Raw genomic sequence first — 24,392 nt, forward strand, 5'->3', positions numbered from 1 at the left:
AGGGCAATCTATCATAAATCTGGGAGAAGTTCTGCTCAGAATGTGGTAGTATCCCCATAGATCCGTCTTGCCCAGATATCTCTCAAATCCTTAACTATCCCCAGGCAGGATTTAATAAAGGTCTGAGTCCAAAGCACATTGGAAGTTCAGAGAGCAGCTTGAAGTACTTTAATTCACCTTGGCCTCTCTTCCAGGGATGGTTCGTTTTACAAAGGCCATACAGAGATTAAGACCCACAATGCTCTGGGGGACCTAAATCTGGTACTTACCGCCCTACGCAGACCCCCATACGAGCCAATATCAGAGATAAATGTCACAAGACTTACACAAAAAAAAAAAAACGTCCTTTTGGTAGAGATCTCCTCAGCCAAGCGGCTGGGTAAAAGCCAGGCCCTGTCAGTCCAGAACTCCTACAGTCATCTATTCAACGATTGCATAATACTAAAATGGAACCCAGGATTCCTCCCTAAGGTAGATTCTGCCCAGAATTTAAACCAGGAGATAGTCCTACCCTCATTCTGCCATCCACGGAAAATGGAGTAAGATTCTTTCACTCATTTGTCGTCAGACGAGCGGTCACATGCTACTTGGAGGCCACTCAGGAGTGGCGACAGGACGCAGAATTGTTTATCCAATACAATGGTAGAATAAGATAAAGGCGCATCTACGCACACCCTGGCAGGGTGGATAAGTCAATTATCTCCTCAGCATACGACACTGAGGGATTACCTACCAGGGAGCTTAGAGCTCATTCCACTAGGACGATAGCAACGTCATGGGCAGAGACGTCGGGAGCCTCAGTAGAGCAAATATACTGGGCCGCCACTTAGTCTACACTAGACACTTTCTGTAGACACTACAAATTGGACACGCTAGCAGCTAGCCAGACGACCTTCGGTCGGTCGTAAGATGCTAAAAGCAGTAGTCCCACACTAAGCGAATTCCTACTTTGGTACTCCCCATGGTGCTGTCAGGATAGGACGTCCTGGAAAACAGAGATTAGACCTACCGGTAATGTTATTTCCAGGAGTCCATCCTGACAGCACTGATAGTTCCCTCCCGATGATTTGTATTGGTAATAATATGCTTGTACTAAATCTAAATAAATAATAATTGCATCCATACTGGTGTGGTACTTGGAAAATCACTGGAGTCTGAGAGTGGGAGGGGGACCTTTTAACCTGTCGTGCATTTCCTGTCCCTGTGATGAAGGAAGGACAACCCCATGGTGCTGTCAGGATGGACTCCTGGAAATAAAATTACCGGTAGGTCTAATCTCTGTTTTTTTTACTCTTAGACCTGTGACGGGGACAAGGGGGCATCCTCTACGTCTGGAGGAAAGAAGGTTTAAGCATACTCACAGATGCGGATTCTTTACTGTAAGAGCAGTGAGACTATGGAACTCTCTGCCATATGATGTTGTAATGAGTGATTCCCTACTAAAATTTAAGAAGGGACTGGATGCCTTTCTTGAAAAGTATATTATTACAGGGTATATACACTAGTTTCCTTAATATTGCGTTGATCCAGGAAGCTAGTCTGATTGCCGTATGTGGAGTCGGGAAGGAATTTTTTTCCCCAATGTGAAGCTTACTGTTTGCCACATGGGTTTTTTTTGCCTTCCTCTGGATCAACATGTTAGGGCAGGTTAGGACAGGATATGGGTTGAACTAGATGGACTTAAAGACTTCCTTCAACCTTAATAACTATGTAAGACTGGTTTCACACTTGCGTTTTTTTGCGCTGTTTTTTAGCGCAAAAAACGCATGCTTTTTTCCCCCCTATCTTTTACATGGGTGCGCATACACATGCGTTTGTACGCGTTTGTATGTGCATGCGTTTTTTTGTAGGGTGCGCTCGGGCGCACAAAATGCATCCTGTTGCATTTTTTGTGCGTCCGACTTGCCCCCCAAAAAACGCATGCGCACGCAATGCGTTTTTTTTTTCAGCCAAACACCCATTATGGTCTATGGGTGCGCATGGTAATGCGCACGTACGTGCAAAAAAAGCATGCAGCTTTTTTTTAAAAAACGCACCCAAACCCGCAAAAAAACGCACACAAACGCTTGATGCGCTTTTTATGTGCGTTTGCACTGCGCACGATAGGCAGCGCAAAACAACGCAAGTGTGAAAGTAGCCTAAGGTAGTTAACACAAAGGAGGACAGTTTGCAACTACAGTCAGATTTGAGTAAATTGGAGAACTGGGCTGAAAAATGTCAAATGAGGTTTAACACAGATAAGTGTAAGGTTATGCAAATGGGAAGGAGAAACAGATGCTACAATTACTTACTAAATGGGAAACTGCTGGGGAAATCAGAAATGGAAAAATACTTAGGTATCTTAGTCAATAAGAAGCTAAATTGGAGTGCCCAGTGTCAGGCAGCTGTCACCAAAGCAAATAGGGTCATGGGATGCATTAGAAGAGGTCTGGGAACACGAGATGAAAACATAATTCTCCCGCTGTACAAATCACTCGTCAGACCACACTTTGAGTATTGTGTGCAATTTTGGATGCCGGTGCTCAAGATAGACATTACTGAACTTGAAAGGGTTCAAAGGCAGGTTACTAAAATGATAAATGGAGCTGGTTCACTACAATGCCCAGAAAGGTTATCAAAATTAGGTCTATTTACTCTAGAAAAGAGAAGACTTAGGTGAGACCTAATATATATGTACAAGTATATCAGAGGGCAATACAGAGATCTCTCCAATGAACTGTTTGTACCAATGACTGTGACAAGAACAAGGGGGCATTCTCTTCGTTTGGAGGAAAGACAATTTCTGCACCAGCATAGAAGAGGGTTCTTCACGGTAAGAGCAGTGAGGCTCTGGAATTCTTTTCCTGAGGAAGTGGTGATGGCCAACTCACTGAATGAATTTAAGAAAGGAATGGATGCTTTTCTTGTGAGTAACAGTATAGAAGGTTACGAATAACAATATTATAGGTAGATGGTTGACCCAGCTTAGGGGAAGGAATTTATTTCCCTATGGAGAAAATTGGCTTCTACTCTGTGGGTTTTTTGCCTTCCCCAGGATCAACAATGAAGAACAGCTGCACTAAAAATAGGCTGAACTAGATGGACATAAGGTCTTCCTTCAGCCTTCAAAACTATGTTACTATGACTATACAACGGAAAAATTAAAGAAAACTTATAGCTGTTGGAAAAATGGGAGGAGAAAACGAAAAGAGAAGAATAAAAAGCCCTGGAAGTGATGATCCTGCCTCACAGAGCTCTGATCTCAACATCATGGGGTCTGTTTGGGTAAATGATTTGCACAAGCGACATCCACGGAAGATCTGGGGTTAGTTCTCCACGTTGTCATAACTGTGTGCAAGTACCGGTGGACCTAGAATGAATGTTAATTCATGATGAGCTGTGGTGTTCCCTACTCCAGAAATCTCATTCCGTTCCCTGACTGGCGTAAAATTTCCGAGATTGCACACATCACTCTTCAGACACTCTGGATTCATGAAGTAGAGCGAACATGTTCATGAACCAGGAGCGTCTGACTCCAGCACGCCTCCTCATCATGGCCGCTGTGAACATTGCCGATCTTGATGAATCGGGCCCTGTGGATTACAATGCTGAACCAGATAGAACATTTTTCAATGCAGATTTCCTTCTGGATTTAGCCGCAGACTTTTCTTCTATCCCCACTGAACACACGTGCCAGCACTGTAAAATCTATGGGGTATTAATATTTACATGTTCCAAAACGGTTTTACACAAAATTACTCTACATTTTTCGAATTGAGAGTCCTCAGTGGTTGATACCTTTTAATGGCCAACTGAAAAGATGGTAAATTGTGAGCTTTCAAGACTACTCTGGTCTCTTCATCAGGCATTGACTAATACAAAAAATATGTTATTCTTCAGATTTTGTATTAGTCTATGCCTGATGGAGAGACCTGAGTAGTCTTGAAAGCTTGCAATGTGTTACCTTTTAATGGCTAACTGAGAAGATGGTATCAACCACTGAGGACTCTCAATTCTGAATATTCTTCTATCTTCTGGCTAACACGGCACAAAGATGTAGACACAGGAAAGATATATTTTTTTTACAAAACTGACTGCATTACCTTGTTCTGGTATCTTTGGCAATAAATCCAATACTGGCGTCACCGACCCATCTTCATTTATGGTTATTTTCCATACAAGTATCAATTCACACCTACATGAATAAAAAAAAAAGGCAATCACCAGTATTTCGCCAACACAGTATTTTCCTTGTAATTATTAATATCCGTCAATGCTTAGTAACTGGCTGTAGAAAACCCCACCAGGTCTCCCAAAAGTCCTTTCAAGCTAAATTCACACGCCCATATTGACAGTCCAACCGCTGCCTGTTAAACGCCGGATGGTGCTCAGACCTGTGTTATTCAATGGGGCAACCATGAACCAAATCTGTGCAAGAAAAAAATCCCAGTATGCACTGGTTTCTTCCGTGTGGCAGGTGAGTCTCCTCCAGTCAAGTCGATGGGTGTGCAAAATAAAAAAAAAAAATCGGATTCTATATGGATCAGCCATACAGCATGTGCTATTGGTGGATACACTGCTGTTCTGGACCACAGGGAACAGCAGCTGTATAAAAACGGATTGCTCACACACTACACACGGATGGGATGATGCATGAAAAAAAACAATTGCCCCATGTTCCTTGGATGAACCAGACCAAGCCATGCCTGTTTTGTGAAGTATGTTAAAAGGCTTCTATAAAAAAAGTGATCCCTTGTTTGTTCGGAAATCCCTGCATGTGTTGCACCTGTCAAACAGCCACGAGACATGCACACTCAAGCATATTATCCGTGCACATCGAAGTCACTCGGTTAGCACCCGAGCATGCTCGGATAACACCTTATCAGCACGTTCGCTCATCACTATTAACCATCTTTTGATTTTTGGGCAACAATTGCAAGACAACATCATTTTACTTTATGTATAGCTAACTTTTTTGTTTGTTAAAGGGAATGCGTTATCAGAAAATGACATTGTTTGAATCCAGTTTTTAGGCTAAATGTATTTTTAGGCAAGGTGTCCCCCCTCATATCACAATCTGTGTTAAAGTAAAAAACATCAATGTTGCCATTTTCACATTGGCTTTTTTTTTTAGACTAGATCTTCCTGTTCTTTCAGGAAACAACGCGTATATTAGCCACAATGAACAAGCTCTGACCCTATCTTTTGTATCAAAGCATCTAATGAGAGTGTGCAAAGGCCACAGTGAAGTGAGCTGTGATATAACCTATTGTGATGTGTGGATCTTGTGTTACCAGCTGTGTATAGCGGCGTTACCTGTCATTATAATCCTGCCTCTGATGATAAGAGCCTGCTGAAACGTCTTCCGGTCTAGAACAGTTAGTATGATTATAAAAAAAGAGTGAAAATTGCATTATCTTTGTTTAAAAAAAAGTGAAAAACAAATCACACACATTGCCTAAAAATGTCTAAAAAAATACATTAACACGAAAACCTGATTTAAAGGGATTCTGTCAGCACAGAATGACTGTTCAAACTAAGTACAGGAGCTCGGGACTTCATTCATATACACCTTCCCACCTGCTTGGTTTCCCTCTATCTTTGCCCCTCTATGCGCCAAAGCTGTCGATCAAAGAAGAGGGGGAATTGAGATACAGGGAAAACAAGCAGGTAGGAAGGTGTATATAAATGACTGGCCCCGCAAAGAAGCACCAGGTGGTGGGATATAGTTTGAAAAGTCATTCTGTGCTGACAGAGACCTTTTAATCAATAGGTCATTTTCTGATAATAGCTTTCCTTTAAGAGTAGGGGTGAGCACATGCAACATTTCATTGATACAATATTTCAACAAATATCTATCTTAATACAACATTCAATTCAGTAGTAACAATGGGATTGACAAGGCTACGATTAGATGGATTCATAACTGGCTCAGTGATCATACTCAAAGAGTGGTAATAAATGGCTGCACATCCAATTGGAAAGGTGTTTCAAGTGAAGTGTAACAAGGCTCTGTCCTGGCCCCAGTGTTGTTCAGCATTTTTAAAATTATATAGTTAAGGGAACTAAAGGTAAACCTATCAAATTTGCAGATGGTACAAAGTTAAGCATGATAGCTAACACTAGTGAAGGTAAAGAAGGGATTCAGAAGGATCTAGATAAACTGGAACAATGGGCAGTAACTAATAGAATAGTATTTAACAGGGAGAAATGCAAGATTCTACATCTGGGCAAGTAAAACAAAAATTACATCTACAGATTAGGAGGAATAGAACTAAGCAACAGCACGTGGGTAAAAGACCTGGGTATACTAAAAGATCACAGACTGTACGTGAGTCAACAGTGTGATGCAGCAGCAAAAAAAGCAAACAGTTCTTGGATGTATTAAGAGAAGCATAGAGTCTAGATCACGTGAAGTAATTATCCCCTCTACTCCTCCTTGGTCAGGCCTCATGTGTAATACTGTGTCCTGTTCTGGTCACCAAATTTAAAAAAGACATTGAAAAACTGGAGCAAGTTCAGAGAAGAGCTACAACAATGGTGAGCAGACTGCAAAGTATGTCCTACGAGGACGGTTAAAGGATCTGGAATGTTTAGCTTGCAAAAAACATGGCGAAGAGGAGACTTAATGGTTGTCTACAAATCTCTGAGGGGCTGTCACATTGTAGAGGGATCATCTTTATTCTCATTTGAACATGGAAACACGAGAAGCAATGGAATGAAACAATGGGAGGAGACACAGATTAGATATTAGAAAAAACTTTTTGACAGTGAGGGTGACCAATGAGTGGAACAATAAAGAAAACATGGCACTCAACTTCTAGAATATTTTTTGGATTTATTATTGCAGCCAGAAAATAAGACGTTTCGACCTCACTGGCTTTCATCAGTAACAGACTGCAGTATAGTAGTTAATCGCATTCAGTGGGATAATAGAAGTGACACTTTAGTCATTTTAAATGTGCCTGGTCATGCACTAGGCGCTGGGCATGGAGCCTGAATCAAATAGTACCTGGGTGGGTGGGGGTGCCGGCATGCAGACATCAGTGACCCAGAATCCACTGTTGTTCAGCTGACCATTCAGGCTCCATGACCAGGCACATTTAAAGTGACTATGGTGTCACTTCCACTATCACACTGAATGCGATTAACTACTATACTGCAGTCTATTACTGATGAAGGCCAGTGAGGCCGAAACGTCTATTATTTTCTGGCTGCGTTAATAAATCCAAAAAATACTAGAAGTTGAGTGCCAAGTTTTCTTTATTATTCATGTATGGTGTGGGGACCTACTTGAGCAACTTCTGAAGTTGTGCATATGGTGTTTTTCCTTTACAATGAGTGGAACAGGCTGCCACGAGAGATGGTGAGTTCTCCTTCAATGGAAGTCTTCAAACAGGCTGGACAGACATCTGTCTGAGATAGTTTAGTGAATCCTGCATATGATTCTATGGATGGTAAACTTGTGGAAGAAACCAAGCTAGAGGTTTTCCATAATATTCTATTGATGGTGGCTGAATGGGGCCGAGATGTAGTGCTAGACAAGGCAGCACAGACATTGACAGTGCTGCATTGGTTACTGCAGTGCAGGGACTGTGCAGCTTTATTTTTTTCCCAGTCCATGGTGAGAGGACACATTGAATGCCTCGCCTTTTAGTAGTTCATTAATGTCATATATTGGAAACTAAACAAATGTCTTCAGTTGTGAGACACACTTCTTAAAAAAGAAAGAAAATACAAACGGAAACTATTTTTCTTATTTTACATACCCGGGAAGGTCTTGGTTCATAAGAACCATGTAATCAGCTGAAGACCCCAATGGAAGACCAACTGCAAGTGGGTATTTAACCTGAAAAGAAACACAATTTGGGTTTTCATAAATAGAAATATAGAATTATTATTTTTGAATAAACACTTTTTCTTAAATAAAAACTTTTATCATGATGTGTATGACTAATTACCGGTAATCAATTTGCAGTTTTAAAAAAACCCAGTAGATACCTCTCCTCTGTCTCTTCTTTGGCGACCTGCCACATTTGGTTTCTTTTGTACCTTTAGAGGGAACCTGTCACCCCCCCCCAGGTGTTTTTAACTAAAAGAGCCTTGTGCAGCACTAATGCTGCATTCTGTCAAGGTGGCTCTTCTATTTGGCGTCCTTTCCACCCCTGAAATAATCTCTTTTATAATTTGTCCGTCATACCTGTAGTTTGTCCGGGGGGCAGGTCTTTCCCCCCCGGACACAGACGCCTCACATCCATCAGTCATTTCCTCCTTTTCTCTTGGCGCCGCCTCCTCAGCGTTCATTTGTTTTCCTGGTGCCTGCGCTGTAATCTTTTTTCTTGGGCATGGGCAGTTAGTGCTGCCCGTCCACTGACATCACATGATGTCTACCTAATCTCACCTGCGTGGACGCACGGCCCGAGATCCTGCCCCACAGTCTGTTCTGATTTATTCACACTGCGGGGCTGGGAATCTTGGGCATGCACAGTAGTTCTCTGCGGCTCTGTTTTGCATATTTTACATATTTCCCATAAGGGATGGGGGCATTGCTCTAGAATCACTGCGTTGAGAAACATGTGATGGTGTCTCCGCAGTGTTGGATGTTGATCTCCATGAGGTCATTAGTCCTCATTTTTCACAGTCTTCTACTAGGCATTGCTCCTACCAGCCAGTTTCTTACTCCACACTGATGAGGGGCAATACCCCGAAACAGCTGTCTGTGGATGGATACCATGTTTTGGCATAGGTGGTTTCCTTCATTGGAGACTGCCCTTCCCGTGGTTGTTCCTTCCCGGGGAAAGACCTGGCTAGTCAATGCTTGCGTTGAGAAACATGTGATGGTGTCTCCGCGGCTTGTGTTTTGCATATTTTGACCTCATTGTTAGACATGAACAATGTATTTGGTGGCAGATGAATTATTCTTCTTGAGGCATTATAACAGATGTACATCTATGACATCATATTGACAGCATGAAAACAATCGCCCCTCCAGGGATGTCATGCTTTCTGTCACCATGTTTATCAACCAACAGGTAATTTTGTGCAACTAACTGGAAACCACAAAGCGCCTGCGCAGGTAACAACATCATAAATAAGAGCTGAAAGAATTGGAGAACTCACCCGGCTCCTTGCTGATGTGGAGCTTATTATTCCATTGTAGGAGATGACATCAAAAACATTTTAAAGTGCGGTGTGCAGGTGGCAGGGAAGCTGTGCATGTGAAAGAGCCTGACGGACTACGGCCGTATCGTGCCATCTTAGTGCTTCTATGGGTCCATGCTGGTCAGGGGTGCGTCACATGCGTTATCGCTCCTATCTTCAGAATTTTACCAGGCAGATGGAGATGGAAGAAGGAGCAATTTCCACAGCGGAACTTGCATTTTGACTTCTTTCATTTAGCCAGGTGACTTTAGTCCGTAGCCCGTCAGGCTCTTTCACATGCACAGCTCCCCTGCCACCTGCACACCGCACTATAAGATGTTTTTGATGCCATCTCCTACAATGGAATAATAAACTGCACATCAGCAAGGATCCGGGTGAGTGCTCCAATTCTTTCAATGCTTTCTACACGAATGCACCACCCTGAAGTGATCCTAAGGAGACATTCTGAGGTGTTGGCTTATTAACACTGCCTAATCCCAGCAATTGGTGTCTACTTCTTGACTATAAGCATTCGTTAAATCTAAACCCTGTGTAGGGCACAGTGGTGAGGTTTGTGTTAAATGAACATTAATAATGGTGGAAACACTAATAGCATGGAGTGCGATCCTCCTGAAAATCCACCCTCCACCTCCAGTAATAAAAGCGGTCTACAAGCAGGTAGAGAAGACACAGGGGAGGTTTCTTTTGCAGAATGTAATTTAAAGGATGAATTACAAGTTATGGGAATCCGATCCCTTGAACAAAAAATTTCCATACTGTCAGAAAAGGAGATCAGATTGTTCTGGACAGTGAAATCACTAAAATTATACGTGGAATTGAACCGTGTTCCTAGAGGGCTCAGAGCTTTTATCAAAATTTCTCAAATTTAAAGGAGACTTAACTTTTCTGACTGATTGGGAATAAAGTGCACCTGGAGTGCTCACAAAAGCTACAATCAGTACTAATGAAAAGCGAAAAAGAACTGTTGAGGGCAGAGCAAATTCCTGCAGTACGCATGTGCTGGGAAAGATCAGAGAGGCCCAGCGCCTGCGCACTGCAGTACTTTGCTCTGCCCTCAATAGGGCAGATAAGTACGCCTGCAAAGGAGCATGATGCCGGGAACAAGGTAGCAAGCAGGAGGGCGGCATAGCAAGAAGATGGGAGGCGCCGGACTCGGACCTGCGACACACATCGGGCCTGACCGCCCCCCGGTGATAAGCACTGAAAGGCAGTGGTCGTATCTTATATCGGACAAACCTGGTGACAGGTTCGTTTTAAAGCATTAATAGTGGACAAACAAAAAAACTGGTAGAATATTACAAACAACCAACTGTATCTTATCTGGGATGATGGTTTGGGAAAGAATATGCACTATTGTGCTCACCTGAGTGGGCTGTGAGCACAGCACCACTGAAAAAGACTTAGGCTGCTGCCGACCCACGAGCAAGGAACCAAAAGTACTGTAAACGCTGCCGTCAAAGGATGATAAAAAGACAGAAACCAATTTCTGCCGTTTATTGATCAAAGCATTTTGAAGTTCCAAACTTCTTTATCAGGACAAGACCACGGATTAGCCAAAACCATTGATGAAGAAGTTTGAAAACTTCGAAATGCGTTGACCAATAAACTGCAGAAATCGATTCCTGTCTTTTCAGCATCCTTTGAAGACAGTGCAGCTCAACCCATTTTGTCTCCTTTGCTTTTTATTTTTTTATTTATTTTTTTTTAAAGAGAGATTGGTAGAATTTTTTAGCAAGTAATAAAGCATATACGGTTTAGGTTCGCATAAGATGTGGTGGATCAGGACTAATTTTCTCTCTAAGTTTTACTAGTTTTCCTCTACAGAACTTCACACGGATTACTGTAACTTTTTTGTCACGCAGGTCAATGTATCTTTAAATTGACCACTTTATCGTGACAACTTCAACTTGCTGTATACTGTACAATATAAACTATACATTGTATAGAGGAGAAGGGATATTTTCTCAGCTATCTATTGGGCTAACATTCTCCTTCTAGAGTCCACCAGTTCATTGACTACAGAGAACTTTATCTTACAGGTCACAGCGCGGGCAAGCTGCTGCTTGTCACTAAATCTCACATAGATGAAGGCTAAAGCCCTCCATACAGCTTATGGCTGTTTACCAAATGAAAGTTTATCTGATTGTTTGGCCGGCAGCTAGCTCCATTGTCCCTCCCATACATAGGAGCCGCTTGCACTGACGAACCCTCCAGTGTTTTCTAAGAAAGCCCTACTGCCAGATATCTCTGGTAGGAGAAAACTATCGCCAATCCAAAATCCAAACATTCTGGATCTTTAATCACCTGCCTGGGGTCTCCATGCACAGTAGACTGTCAGTCAAATCCATTGATATCGGTTGATCTTATTCTGCATATGGGAGGCTTAACAAATCCCAAATAGCCCGAGAGATGGCTCCTCTCATGGTTAAATATCAGATGGGCCACCCAGTTTCTAAGGTACTCTATTTACCAATTCATCGACTTGCTGTCCAAGACAACGTTCTGGCACGTCTGAGCCTGTTTGGCTGACTTTCTCAAAGTGACCAACTTTGCTGCTTTTACTCGGGCAGTCACTTGCAGACATTTTCTTTCAGCCCGTTGACACATGTCTTGGTAGACGTCGCCCTTTCATGTCTCAGCCCTAACCTACCAGTGTAAAGGAGCAATACTTCTGCGCCCTAGCCCACACACCTATGTCAGCATTGGATCTTTCCTGGACCCAAGCAGATAATGGCACCTACTGTGACAATGAGGTAGCCAGAAGCTATCAATACAGCAGCCCTGGGCAACCCAACAAAGCCAGCGATTACAGGATGAACAACCATACTGTGGATCACAGTACAACAGAGTGTACACAACATATACATATCATCAATCATTTCTATAAAAGTGGCATATAAAAAGCTTTTATGATGGTTTGGGAGATATGCAATTTACCCCGTTATAAAGACACAGAGGTTTACCATACACACCAGAGGTTTTATACCTCTACTCAGTTCTAATCATTGCCTACTGGCATCTAGTTCTAGGGCACAGGTAGAGACAGAGGACTGGTAAGGCCGGTGTCCCAGAGGCTGATTGTGGAGGTTGCCAGTGGATAAAGCAGCCAAGGCACAGGTCTATTACAGGCTTACATGGGATTTTGGCATCAAACTGATTTTGTGTGTTGGAGAGGAGAAGCTGATACCAGCAGCAGTGCCAGGTCTGCGGATTCATACATCAGTGTACACGTCAGTATCCTGGAACCTGTATGTGATACTAATAGAGGAGGGGCTACTGGAATCTGTATGTGATACTTTATAAAGGAGGGGCTAATGGAACCTGTATGTGATACTTTATAAAGGAGGAGCTACTGGAACCTGTCTGTGATACTTTATAGAGGAGGGCCTACTGGAACCTGTATGTGATACTTTATAGAGGAGGGGCTACTGGAACCTGTATGTGATACTTTATAAAGGAGGGGCTACTGGAACATGCATGTGATACTTTATAGAGGAGGGGCTACTGGAACCTGTATGTGATACTTTATAGAGAAGGGGCTACTGGAACCTGTATGTGATACTTTATAGAGAAGGGGCTACTGGAACCTGTATGTGATACTTTACAGAGGAGGGGCTACTGCAACCTGTATGTGGTATTTTACAGAGAAGTGGCTACTGGAATCTGTATGTGTTACTTTATAGAGGAGGGGCTACTGGAACATGCATGTGATACTTTATAGAGGAGGGGCTACTGGAATCTGTATGTGATACTTTATAAAGGAGGGGCTACTGGAACCTGTCTGTGATACTTTATAGAGGAGGGGCTACTGGAACCTGTATGTGATACTTTATAGAGGAGGGGCTACTGGAACCTGTATGTGATACTTTATAGAGGAGGGGCTACTGGAATCTGTATGTGATAATAATAATAAATTTTATTTCTATAGCGCTGACATATTCCGCAGCACTTTACATTTCAGAGGGGACTTGTACAGACATTATACATTACAGCATAACAATAATCACATAGATCATAACAGATACCAAGAGGAATGAGGGCCCTGCTCACAAGCTTACAATCTATGAGGAAAAAAGGGGAGACACGAAAGGTGGGTGGTAACAGTTGCCCTGATTGTATGGACCAGCCATAATGTTAAGTGTGTAACAGTACGGATGCAGAGGGCTAATAGATGCATAAAGCATGTGCGAACATGATGCGGGGAACCTGGTTACGGTAAAAAACTTTTGGCTGTGCCACATAGGGATAGATTAGGTTAATGTGTTGAGGCGGTAGGCCAGTCTGAATAAATGCGTTTTCAGGGCACGCTTAAAATTGTGGGGATTGGGGACTAATCGTATTGACCTGGGAAGTGCATTCCAAAGAATTGGCGCAGCACGTGTATAGTCTTGAAGACGGGAGTGGGAGGTTCTGATTATTGAGGATGCTAACCTCAGGTCATCAGCAGAACGGAGGGCGCGAGTAGGATGGTATACTGAAACAAGAGAGGAGATGTAGGGTGGTGCTGAGCAATGAAGAGCTTTGTGGGTGAGGGTAATAAGTTTGTACTGGATTCTGGAGTGGATGGGTAGCCAGTGTAATGACTGGCACAATGTAGAGGCATCGGTGTAACGATTGGCGAGGAATATGATCCTGGCAGCTGCATTCAAGATAGATTGGAGGGTGGAGAGTTTGGTAAGAGGGAGACCGATTAGAAGGGAGTTACAATAGTCGAGACGAGAATGAATAAGAGAAACAGTCAGAGTTTTTCCAGAATCAAAAGTAAGAAAAGGTCGAATTCTAGAAATGTTTTTGAGGTGCAGATAACAAGAGCGAGCCAGTGATCGGATGTGGGGGACAAAGGAAAGCTCAGAGTCAAGTATGACCCCAAGACAGCGGGCATGTTGCTGGGGAGTAATAGTAGAACCACACACGGAAATGGCAATGTCGGGTATAGGTACATTAGTAGCGGGAGGAAACACAAGGAGTTCAGTCTTTGACAGGTTCAGTTTCAGATATAGTGAGGACATGATGCTAGACACAGTGTTTAGACAATTGCCAGTGTTTTCTAGAAAGGCTGGCGTGATGTCAGGAGAAGAAGCGTATAATTGGGTGTCGTCAGCATAGGGATGGTACTGGAAACCAAATCTACTGATGGTTTGACCAATAGGGGCAGTACGCAAAGAGAAGAGGAGGGGGCCTAGGACTGATCCTTGAGGAACCCCAACAGTAAGGGGAAGATGAGAGGAGGAGGAGTCAGCAAAAGATACAGTAAAGGAGCGGTCAGAGAGATAGGAGGAGAACCAGGAGAGAATGGTGTCCTTGAGGCCAATGGAACGGAGCATAGTGAGGAGGAGCTGATGATCCACAGTGTCGAATGCTGCAGAGAGATCCAAGAGAATTAGCATGGAGTAATGACCATTTGATTTAGCTGTTAGTAGATCATTAGAGACTTTAGTGAGGGTAGTTTCAGTAGAATGTAAAGAGCGGAAACCGGATTGGAAAGGGTCGAGAAGAGTTTTCTGAGAAATAGCAGATAAGACGGGAGTGGACCAAGCGTTCCAGGAGTTTAGAGATGAAGGGAAGATTAGAAACGGGTCTATAGTTAGCGGCACAGTTTTGGTCGAGGGATAGTTTTTTAAGTAGTGGATGTATGATGGCATGCTTAAATGAAGAGGGAAAGATACCAGAAAAGAGAGAGAGGTTAAATATTTTAATTAGGTGAGGGGTGACAGCAGGGGAAAGGGTCTGGAGTAGATGTGACGGAAATGGGTCACTGGTGCAAGTGGTTGGGCGGGAAGATGCAAGGAGCCTGCTTACTTCTTCTGTGACTGGTTCAAAGTCAGAGAGTGAGCTAGATGCAGTGGGGGAGGGAGGACAGTGCATGGTATGAGATGACTGGGAGATAATTTCCTGTCGGATCTGGTCAATTTTTTCTTTGAAGTAATTGGCCAGATCGTCAGCTCGAAGCTCCGTGGTAGGGGCCTGTACTCTTGGGTTGAGTAGAGAATGAAAAGTGTCAAAGAGACGTTTAGGGTTATTGGACAGTGAAGTGATGAGGGTGTTGAAATAGGTTTGTTTTGAGAGGTGAAGGGCAGTGTTGTATGTTCGAAGCATAAACTTATAATGGATGAAATCTTCGGGTAGGTTGGATTTTCTCTACTTTATAGAGGAGGGGCACCACACTAAAATGTGGGCCCCAGGTGAAATAATGCCTAGTATGTAGGTCAAAAACACCACTAGAATATTTGTCAACTTCACCTATTTATTCAGTGATGAACATGTGTAATTTCCATATGAGGTGTTATGTATGATCGGTCATGCTCCACCAAGGTGCTAAAACTAAAAGAGGTTGTTTAGTGACTTCAGCAATAACATCATAACTACAGCGCATATCACCGCTGCAGCCAATCACTGATCAGCTCTGCCAATGTAAATGGTACAAGTCAAAGATCTCAGAGATTGGTTGCAGCAGTGATGTGCACTGTAGTCATCACGTCATCTCTGAAACAAAGACCAGAGCGGTGGACAACGCTTTTATTTACACCATCATCTTTAAAATGATACCATCTCTTGGTTGAGACAAGGGTCATGCAATCTGTATCTTGTAATGGCAGCACATAGCTAATGCTCTGAACGTTGCCTGGTCTGGCTAAAGTTTGGTGGATACGATTTTTTGAGCAGCCTTCAAAGAAATATATTTTAATATAACCTAGTAAACTTGAAAGAGAACCCGTCTGTTTTCTGGAATTAATTACAGTATTGGAATATAGATTTTTGGAAACGTTAAGATTTGACCTTCTTTTAACTCTACTTTGCTCCTCCTTCTCATCCTTGATAATGAACGTCAGTGGTTTTGACATGTTGTTGTGTTCAGACTCTTCTCAAACCCTGCAGTTCTCTATTATTTCAGTGACCAAAGATTAGAAAAGTTTTGTGTAGAATAAACTTCAAAGTTTAAAAAACATCCATTACTTGTGCAACAATCAGTGATATTCCTTTGATATAGTTTTTGGGGAACATATAGTTAAATATCTCGGATTGTCAGTGTTCTGCTATTCTTGACGTTATACTTCGAGGCTTCCGGTGAAGGCAAATCTACAGAGCAGCTACTTCCTTGCTGCTCTGAGGATGGGGCGTGACTGGCAATGTCATGCTGACTGACAGCTGGCTCCCCGCTATCAACCAACATAAGGTCAGTAGTCATGTCCCAATAACTTAGCAGCGAGGAAGAGGTGATCTGTTTACGTGAAGCAGATCAGGAGCTCTCTGTGATTGCTCTGGGCCGGTGCCGGACAGAAGCAGCTAGTTAGCAACTACCTGAATGTTCGTTATTAGCCCATGAGAAAAATAAATAGTCTCGGATAACCCTTGTAATGGTGTGGTTCTATAAGCACATTAAAAAGAGGGTCCAATTTGCCCCCCCCCTCTCTATGAATCAAAGAGAAGAATCTATAAAAGAGAGCAAGTGTTTCTCTGTCAAACCCAATAAGTCCCTGCATTTCTTGACTGTCTATTCATGTGTATGGTCACCCCAGCAGCCCCTGTGGCCAAGTTTCAGCAAACAGGTTTGTAGCCCTTCTCCTTTCTGAGATGGTATCGGTATGTAATACATAGTAACATAGTTATTAAGGTTGAAGGAAGACTTTAAGTCCATCTAGTTCAACCCATATCCTATCCTAACTTGCCCTAACATGTTGATCCAGAGAAAGGCAAAAAAAACCCCATGTGGCAAACAGTAAGCTTCACATTGGGGGAAAAAATTCCTTCCCGACTCCACATTCGGCAATCAGACTAGCTCCTTGGATTAACGCAATATTAAGGAAACTAGTGTATATACCCTGTAATATTATACTTTTCAAGAAAGGCATCCAGTCCCTTCTTAAATTTTATTAGGGAATCACTCATTACAACACCTTATGGCAGAGAGTTCCATAGTCTCACTGCTCTTACAGTAAAGAATCTGCGTCAGTGAGTATGCTTAAACCTTCTTTCCTCCAGACGTAGAGGATGCCCCCTTGTCCCCATCACAGGTCTAAGAGTAAATAGATCATTAGAAAGGTCTTTGTACTGTCCCCGCATATATTTATACATTGTTTTAAGATCACCCCTAAGCCTTCGATTCTCCAAACTAAATAACCCCAAGTGTAATAACCTGTCTTGGTATTGCAGACGTCCTAGTTCCCTAATAACCCTGGTCGCTCTTCTCTGCACCTGCTCCAGTTCAGCTATGTCTTTCTTATACACCGGAGTCCAGAACTGAACACAGTATTCTAAGTGTGGTCGCAATAGTGACTTATATAGAGGTAAAATTATGTTCTCCTCATAAGCATCTATGCCTCTTTTAATGCATCCCATTATTTTATTTGCCTTTGCAGCAGCTGCCTGACACTGGCCACTAAATGTGAGTTTGTCGTCCACCCATACACCCAGGTCTTTTTCAGTGACAGTTTTGTCCATTGTTTTACAATTAAGCACATAATTATACATCTTGTTCGTTCTACCCAAGTGCATGATCTTACATTTATCCCCATTAAAGCTCATTTGCCATTTATCAGCCCAAGCTTCTAGTTTACATAAATCCTCCTGTAATATAAAATTGTCCTCTTCTGTATTGATTACTCTGCAGAGTTTAGTGTCATCTGCAAATATTGAAATTCTACTCTCTATGCCCCCTACAGGGTCATTAATAAATATGTTAAAAAGAAGCGGGCCCAAAACTGACCCCTGTGGTACACCACTGCTAACCGTGACCCAGTCCGAGTGTCTCCATTAATAACCACCCTTTGTTTCCTATATCTGAGCCAGCTCTTAACCCACCTACACATATTTTCCCCTATCCCCATTGTTCTCATTTTATGTATCAACCTTTTGTGTGGCACCGTATCAAAAGCTTATGAAAAGTCCATTTACACCACGTCCACTGCATTTCCTTGGTCCAGTCCTGAACTTACCTCATCATAAAAGCTTATCAGATTAGTCTGACAGGAACGGTAATGGACTATGGCTTGTAAAAGTTTGGGCACTCCTGGTCAAAATTAGTGTTATTGCAAATAGTAAAGAAAGTTGAAGATGAAATGATCTCTAAAAGGGCTTAATTAAAGATCACACTTTTTTTGTATTTTAGGGGGAAAATATTGCCAGTTTTAAATTTATAAAAGTTACAAAAAGGAAACTGGGCTGATGCAAAAGTTTGGGCACCCTATGAGATTTGTGGGCTCAGATAACTTTGACCAAGGTTTCAGACTTTATTAGCCTGTTAGGGTTATGGCTTGTTCACTATCATAGTTTGGAAAGGCCAGGTGATGCAAATTTTCCAGCTTCATAAAAACACAGCCTTCTCTAACCTTGTGCCAAAAAAACAGCACCCATGGGTTCTTCTAAGCAGCTGTCTAGCACTCTGAAAATGGTGGAGGCCCACAAAGTAGAAGGCAGCTATAAGAAGATAGCAAAGCGTTTAAGTTGCCCTTTCCTCAGTTCTAGATGTAATTAAGAAATGGCAGTAAACAGGAACAGCGGAGGTCAAGATAAGGTCTGGAAAACCAAGCAACGTTTCGGAGAGAGCTGCTCGTTGATAGAGCGGCTAATCAGAACCACCGCTTGACTGCAAAAGACATTCAGAAAAATTTAGCAGTCTCTGGAGTTGTGGTATATTGTTCTACTGTTTGGAGACACCTGCCCAAATATGGCCTTCATGGAAGAGTCATCAGAAGAAACCTCTTCTGTGTCCTCACCATAATATTCAGTGTTAGAAGTATGCAAAAGAACATCTAAACAAGCCTGATGCACTATGGAAACAAATCCTGTGGACAGATGATGTTAAAATAGAACTTTTTGACCACAATAGGCTGTGTGCACATGTGCGGAATTCCCGCGGATTAAGTGTTTTTGCAGCGTTTTTTTCACAGCGAAAACGCATACAAAAGGCAACCCATTGACGTAAATGGCATTTCGCACATGCTGTGCTAATACTGCGCATTTTTCCGCAGCGGAATCGCATAGCGGAAAAATACGCAGCATGCTCATTCTTTGTGCAGAATCGCAGGAATTCCGCACACATAGGAATACATTGTTCCGCTTACTTTCCGCATGTGGCTATGCCCACCATGAGCAAGGTAAGCCGAAAATGTGCGGATGGTACCCAGGGTCTGGAGGAGAGGAGACTGTTCTCCGGGCCCTGGGTACCATATCCCTGTTAAAAAAAAAAAAAAAAAAAAAAAAGGATTAAAATAAAAAATCGTGATATTCTCACCTTCCGGGGTCCCCCGCAGCCTTCCCAGGCCTCTGTGATGCTCCCAGCAAGTCCCGTTCCCATCGATGCCTTGCAACTTTGACCTGTGATGACGTAGCGGTCTCGCGTGATGCTACATTATCTGGGGTCATTGTCGCAAGGCATCGCTGGGAACGGGAGTTGCCAGGAGCTTCGCGAGGATCGGGAAGGCGGAAGGGGCCGCCGGAAGGTGAGAATATCACGATTTTTTTTTTAAATTATTTTTAGCATTATATCTTTTTACTACTGATGCCGCATAAGCAGCCTCAATTGTAAAAAATTGGTCACACTTGTCAAACACTATGTTTGACAAGTGTGACCAACCTGTCAATTAGTTTTCCAAGCAATGCTACAGATCGCTTGGAAAACGCTAGCATTCTGCAAGCTAATTACGCTTGCAAAACGCTAGTTTTTCGTGGGAATTCCGCATGCGTATTTCCCGCGGCAGGGAGTTGCGGAATTGCCGCAGAAATTTCCTTGGCAACTCCCCACGTGTGCACATAGCTTAAAGGTATGTGTAGAGAAAAAAAGGCACAGAATTTCAGGAATAGAACATCTCGCCAACCATTAAGCATGGGGGTGGATCAATCATGCTTTGGGGTTGTGTTGCACCAAATGGCATGGGGAACATTTCACTGGTAGTAGGAAGAATGGATTCAATGAAATTTCAACATATTCTTGATGCAAACATAACACCATCAGTTAAAAAGCTGAAGTTGAAAAGAGGATGGATTCAACAGATGGATAATGACCCCACACATCAAAATCCACAATAGACGACCTCAAAAGGCACAAGCTGAAGGTTTTACAATGGTCCTCACAGCCCCCTGATTATCACTGAAAATCTGTGGCTAGACTTCAAAATAACAGTGCATGTAAGATGACCCAGGAATCTCACAGAACTGGAAGAATTTTCAAAGGTAGAATGGATGAAAATCTCTCAAACAAGAATTTTAAGACTCTTGGCTGGCTACAAAAAGCGTTTACAAGCCGCAAAACCGGCAAAAGGAGGTGCTACTAGGTACTAACCATGTATCGGCCCATTTTTATTTTTATAAAATTTTTAAAACGTAATAGATGATTATCATTACCCGGCAGAAAGACACAATGACCTGCAGGCACCTCAACCGGAAAACATTTTTTGGCCTCTACTTATCAAAACAATTTATTGTATTACCAATCTACATATATAAATACCTGTCTACCCGGTGACTACCTCTTGAAGTTCATCAAGAGAATGCCAAGAGTGTTCAAAGCAGTAATCAAAGCAAAAGGTGGCTACTTTGAAGAGCCTAGAATATAAGACAGATTTTCAGCTGTTTCACACTTTTTTTTTGTTAATGATATAATTCCACATGTGTTAATTCATAGTTTTGATGCCTTCAGAGTGAATCTACAATTTTCACAGTCATGAAAATAAAGAAAACTCTTTGAATGAGGTGTGTCCAAACTTTTGGTCTGTACTGTATATATGTAAAAAATGGAATCAATGGTGCTATATAAATAAATAATAATTAAAATAATAATATACATATATATATTTTTTTGCCTAAATACAAAGGAAATGTGTCATCTTTAACTTTAGGCCTTTTAGAGATTATTTCATGTTCAACTTGCTTAACTGTTCACAACAGTAATTAAACTTTTACATGCCACTGTACATCATTATGTTCTTTTTCTGTGTAGAATCTGCAATTTTGCTCGCACTCAAGTGATACAGTTGGGTTTATAAGTCTACACATCCTAAGATTCATCTAATTCTACCATGAAAGCTTCATCTTATCAATATTCCTAAATTAACAGAGAGTATTTTCAGGATTATTAATTTTATGAAAATATAGTACATATTTTACAAATTTATTTGTGGGTGTGTAACCTTCTAACTTGTAAACCTTTTAATAGACTCTACATATATATTCGCACTTAGGTGTAGGCAGCACCAAATACAGAATATACACTGATAGCAGATCTTTTTGCTGCCAAGAATTACAGTCCAGACTTCAAGACTTAACAGGTCATAAACTCTTAAGCATGCTTCATGCTGGGTTTGATGGATACATCTTTTTCTTATTTTATGCTTCAATCATTTTTAATAGATTTTGTAATGAATCTCAGATGAAATAAATCTTTTTTTCCTTTGTCAGGGCTATTACCACTTTTGTCTATTGTAGCTTTTTTCAATTTTGCTTATTTTGAACAAAAACAAACGTGACTCTGTTATCCCTCATAATTTGTGATCAACGCTGCAGTTATCTTCTCATCAGCTATCTGGCCACTACCGCATTACTGCATTAACATGCAGTTTCCCAAGTAATAGTAATACTCCCAAATTACAGAACTGAGTCAACACGCGATCCGTACTGCTATTTAAAGAAGAACTTTAAATAAATTTGTTGCGCTCAATTTGTAATTGCTCTGCTGTGAGATCAAGATTGTCAATACATCTCACACAGGAGGAACTTGTCTGTTCTGGGCTCTTCCTGTGTGAGACGTACTGACACCCTTCAATAATCTAATTGCAGAGTGATTACAAGTTGAGCACAATAGATATAAATTTGATTACTGACACATCTCTGGATAGACAGAGTAGTGGGAGAGGCAGTACAGCAGAGGTGACTGTGCCAGGAAAGTGTCACCGGGATACAGCGATAGAGAGGGGTCAGACGATTGCGGCATCTGGTTACACAAACCCCTGCATGTATTAGATCTGCTTTATCTTCCTTTTAGCAGTCCAGGCCTTCCTTGCTCTGTTATTGCAAGGATTAATCAGGTCTGTGTATATCCTGGAGTTCTCCGTTTGAATTGTCTCAGCTGTTCAGTGTTTGCCGCTCCTCTCAGGTATATATGCTCACATCTTGAACTAGGGAATTGCTTGTGATAGTTACAACTTCCTGGCTTGGTGTTGAAGGAGAGTTCTGAATTAGTAGCAGTGGGTTGGTGTAGTTTACAGGAGATCTCTCCGTGGATTTGTTATTGTTATCTCCTCCCGAAATTACCTCATTTCTGGTCAGCTTCCAGCATGTCACTTCTGGTAGAACCTCACGTGAGATTTTTAAAGTGCTCCTTGGGGCTCCACCGTGTACTCCTGTGTCCGCGGGAAAAGTAAGCTCCCGGCTGGGGCAGTCTCTCTCTCAAAATCGGGACTGCCCCGCTGGATCCGGGACGGTTGGGAGGTATGAATACTCCCCATCATACACCTCGTACACACACAGCTCTGCTTTATATGTCTCGTACACACACGGCTCCACTCCGCACACCTCGTACACACGGCTCAGCTCTGTACACCTCGTACACACATGGCTTCGCTCCGCACACCTCGTACACACATAGCTCCGCTCTGTACACCTCGTACACACATGGCTTCGCTCTGCACACCTTGTACACACATCGCTCAGCTCTGTACACCTCGTACACACATCGCTCAGCTCTGTACACCTCGTACACACATGGCTTCGCTCCGCACACCTCGCACGCACGGCTCCGTTCCGCACCCCTCGCACACACACGGCTGCGCTCCGTACACCTCATACACACATGGCTGCGCTCCATACACTTCATACAGATGGCTCCGCTCCGTACACCTCATACACACACAGCTCTGCTACATCCACACTGTAAACCCCTCCTGACCCCACACAGAAATTTCCCTCATCCAGCACCATGATGACGACAACCAGCACAGCAGAGTCCTGCAGACACAGAGGCTCCTGATCATGTGACTCCTCCCCTCCAGTGACCTCATCACAGGTCCTGTGCCGCACACAAGAGACAGCCGTAGCGATGACTCATTGCGATTGCTGGCTGTGAGGGGCTGAGTCATGGTATCTCAGACAGCGTGAGTGGGCCCCCCGTCTCGCCAGGGCCCCAGCACTTGCCCGTGTGCTGAAGCCAGCCCTGATTGGGCCGCAACAATTATTTACCAGTAAGCTAATTGTCTGGTAGTCTGAATACACATGTACGTAGGGTTTATATGTGGTTGAGGGAAACCGCTCCTTTGGCCACCAGTTTTCCTATGATTATGAGCATCTTTAAATATGCCCCTCTGTGCTGTAAAATCTCATACTAAAATGTGACACCAGAAATGTAGTTTTAAGCTGAAGGATATGCCGCTGGATATAGTGGTAAGCCTGTCCTCTGGGCTTGTCAACATAAAGCTAGAGCTCAGGAATGCTGTGCTGAAAAGCTACTTGTAAATCACAACTTACAGCCCATTATTGTTGACATTACAATGATTGACAAAAACAAGGTCTAAAGATTCCAGCCAGGAAGAATGAGTTTCTGGAATTTAACACTCTGATGTCAAACACAATAAAATATATTATCAAGACACAATATCAAATAATATCCCATCTCCCAAAGTTTAGCTTGGCAAATGTAATGTCCAGTCAATTCAACCAAATCAGAAGATACATAATCAGCAAAACAATTAAACCTCCTTATACAGAATCGGTCAGCAGCTTTTAACTATATAATCTGAGGGTAGCGTAAGGTAGGGGCTAAAACACTGATTTAAGTAATGTGTCCCTTTTTAGGCTATGTTCCGTTTCAATACAATTAATGTTTTATCAACAAGAGATTATCAATTTCTGACTACAGCTTGTGTGCTGTTGTGTCCCACGAATGGGAACAACCTGTAATGTATATTCTCTGTGTTGAGTCTTTTCCTCCAATCAGCAAAATTCCCTGTTGTTGCTAGATAGAATTAGACTGTGTGAAGATTGTCCCTATGTCCCTCCCATAGTTGAGCTCTGTATTAGGTTGCTCCTCCCTTCTTCAGTTTAGCCTACAGCAGCCATTACTCAAGACGCATGTGTACTCCCCTGTACAGATTACTCCTTTTACCTACTGTTCATTGTAAATCCATACAAGATTTTGGAAGAAAACAGCATCGTTTCTCCTGGTCTTTCTACAGTTGCATTGCCAGTGGAGTTAAACTATCTGCGGACACCTGGTGGTGTGAGTACGAGTTATGCAATTATCTAAGAAGCTGATAATTAGAACA

General features: G+C 42.5%; 1 protein-coding gene across 4 annotated transcripts in view; it reads right to left on the bottom strand.

Annotated features, from left to right (window-relative positions):
* Nucleotides 1–24,392, bottom strand: part of CENPP (centromere protein P) — a 383,707-nt gene that overhangs the window by 14,513 nt on the left and 344,802 nt on the right. For 3 of the 4 annotated variants that reach the window (XM_073549589.1, XM_073549588.1, XM_073549590.1), the window contains exons 7-8: nt 7,749–7,828; nt 4,083–4,174 (exon numbers count right to left, since the gene is read on the bottom strand). In XM_073549589.1, coding sequence (XP_073405690.1) covers nt 4,083–4,174; nt 7,749–7,828 — 172 coding nt within the window. Of the gene's footprint in view, nt 1–4,082; nt 4,175–5,276; nt 5,350–7,748; nt 7,829–24,392 lie in introns of those variants that run through there. The other variant, XM_073549591.1, reaches the window with a different exon arrangement.

Source organism: Dendrobates tinctorius, unplaced genomic scaffold (genome assembly GCF_039654945.1).
Source record: "Dendrobates tinctorius isolate UK_male_01 unplaced genomic scaffold, ASM3965494v1 ptg000159l, whole genome shotgun sequence".
Lineage (NCBI taxonomy): Eukaryota > Metazoa > Chordata > Amphibia > Anura > Dendrobatidae > Dendrobates > Dendrobates tinctorius.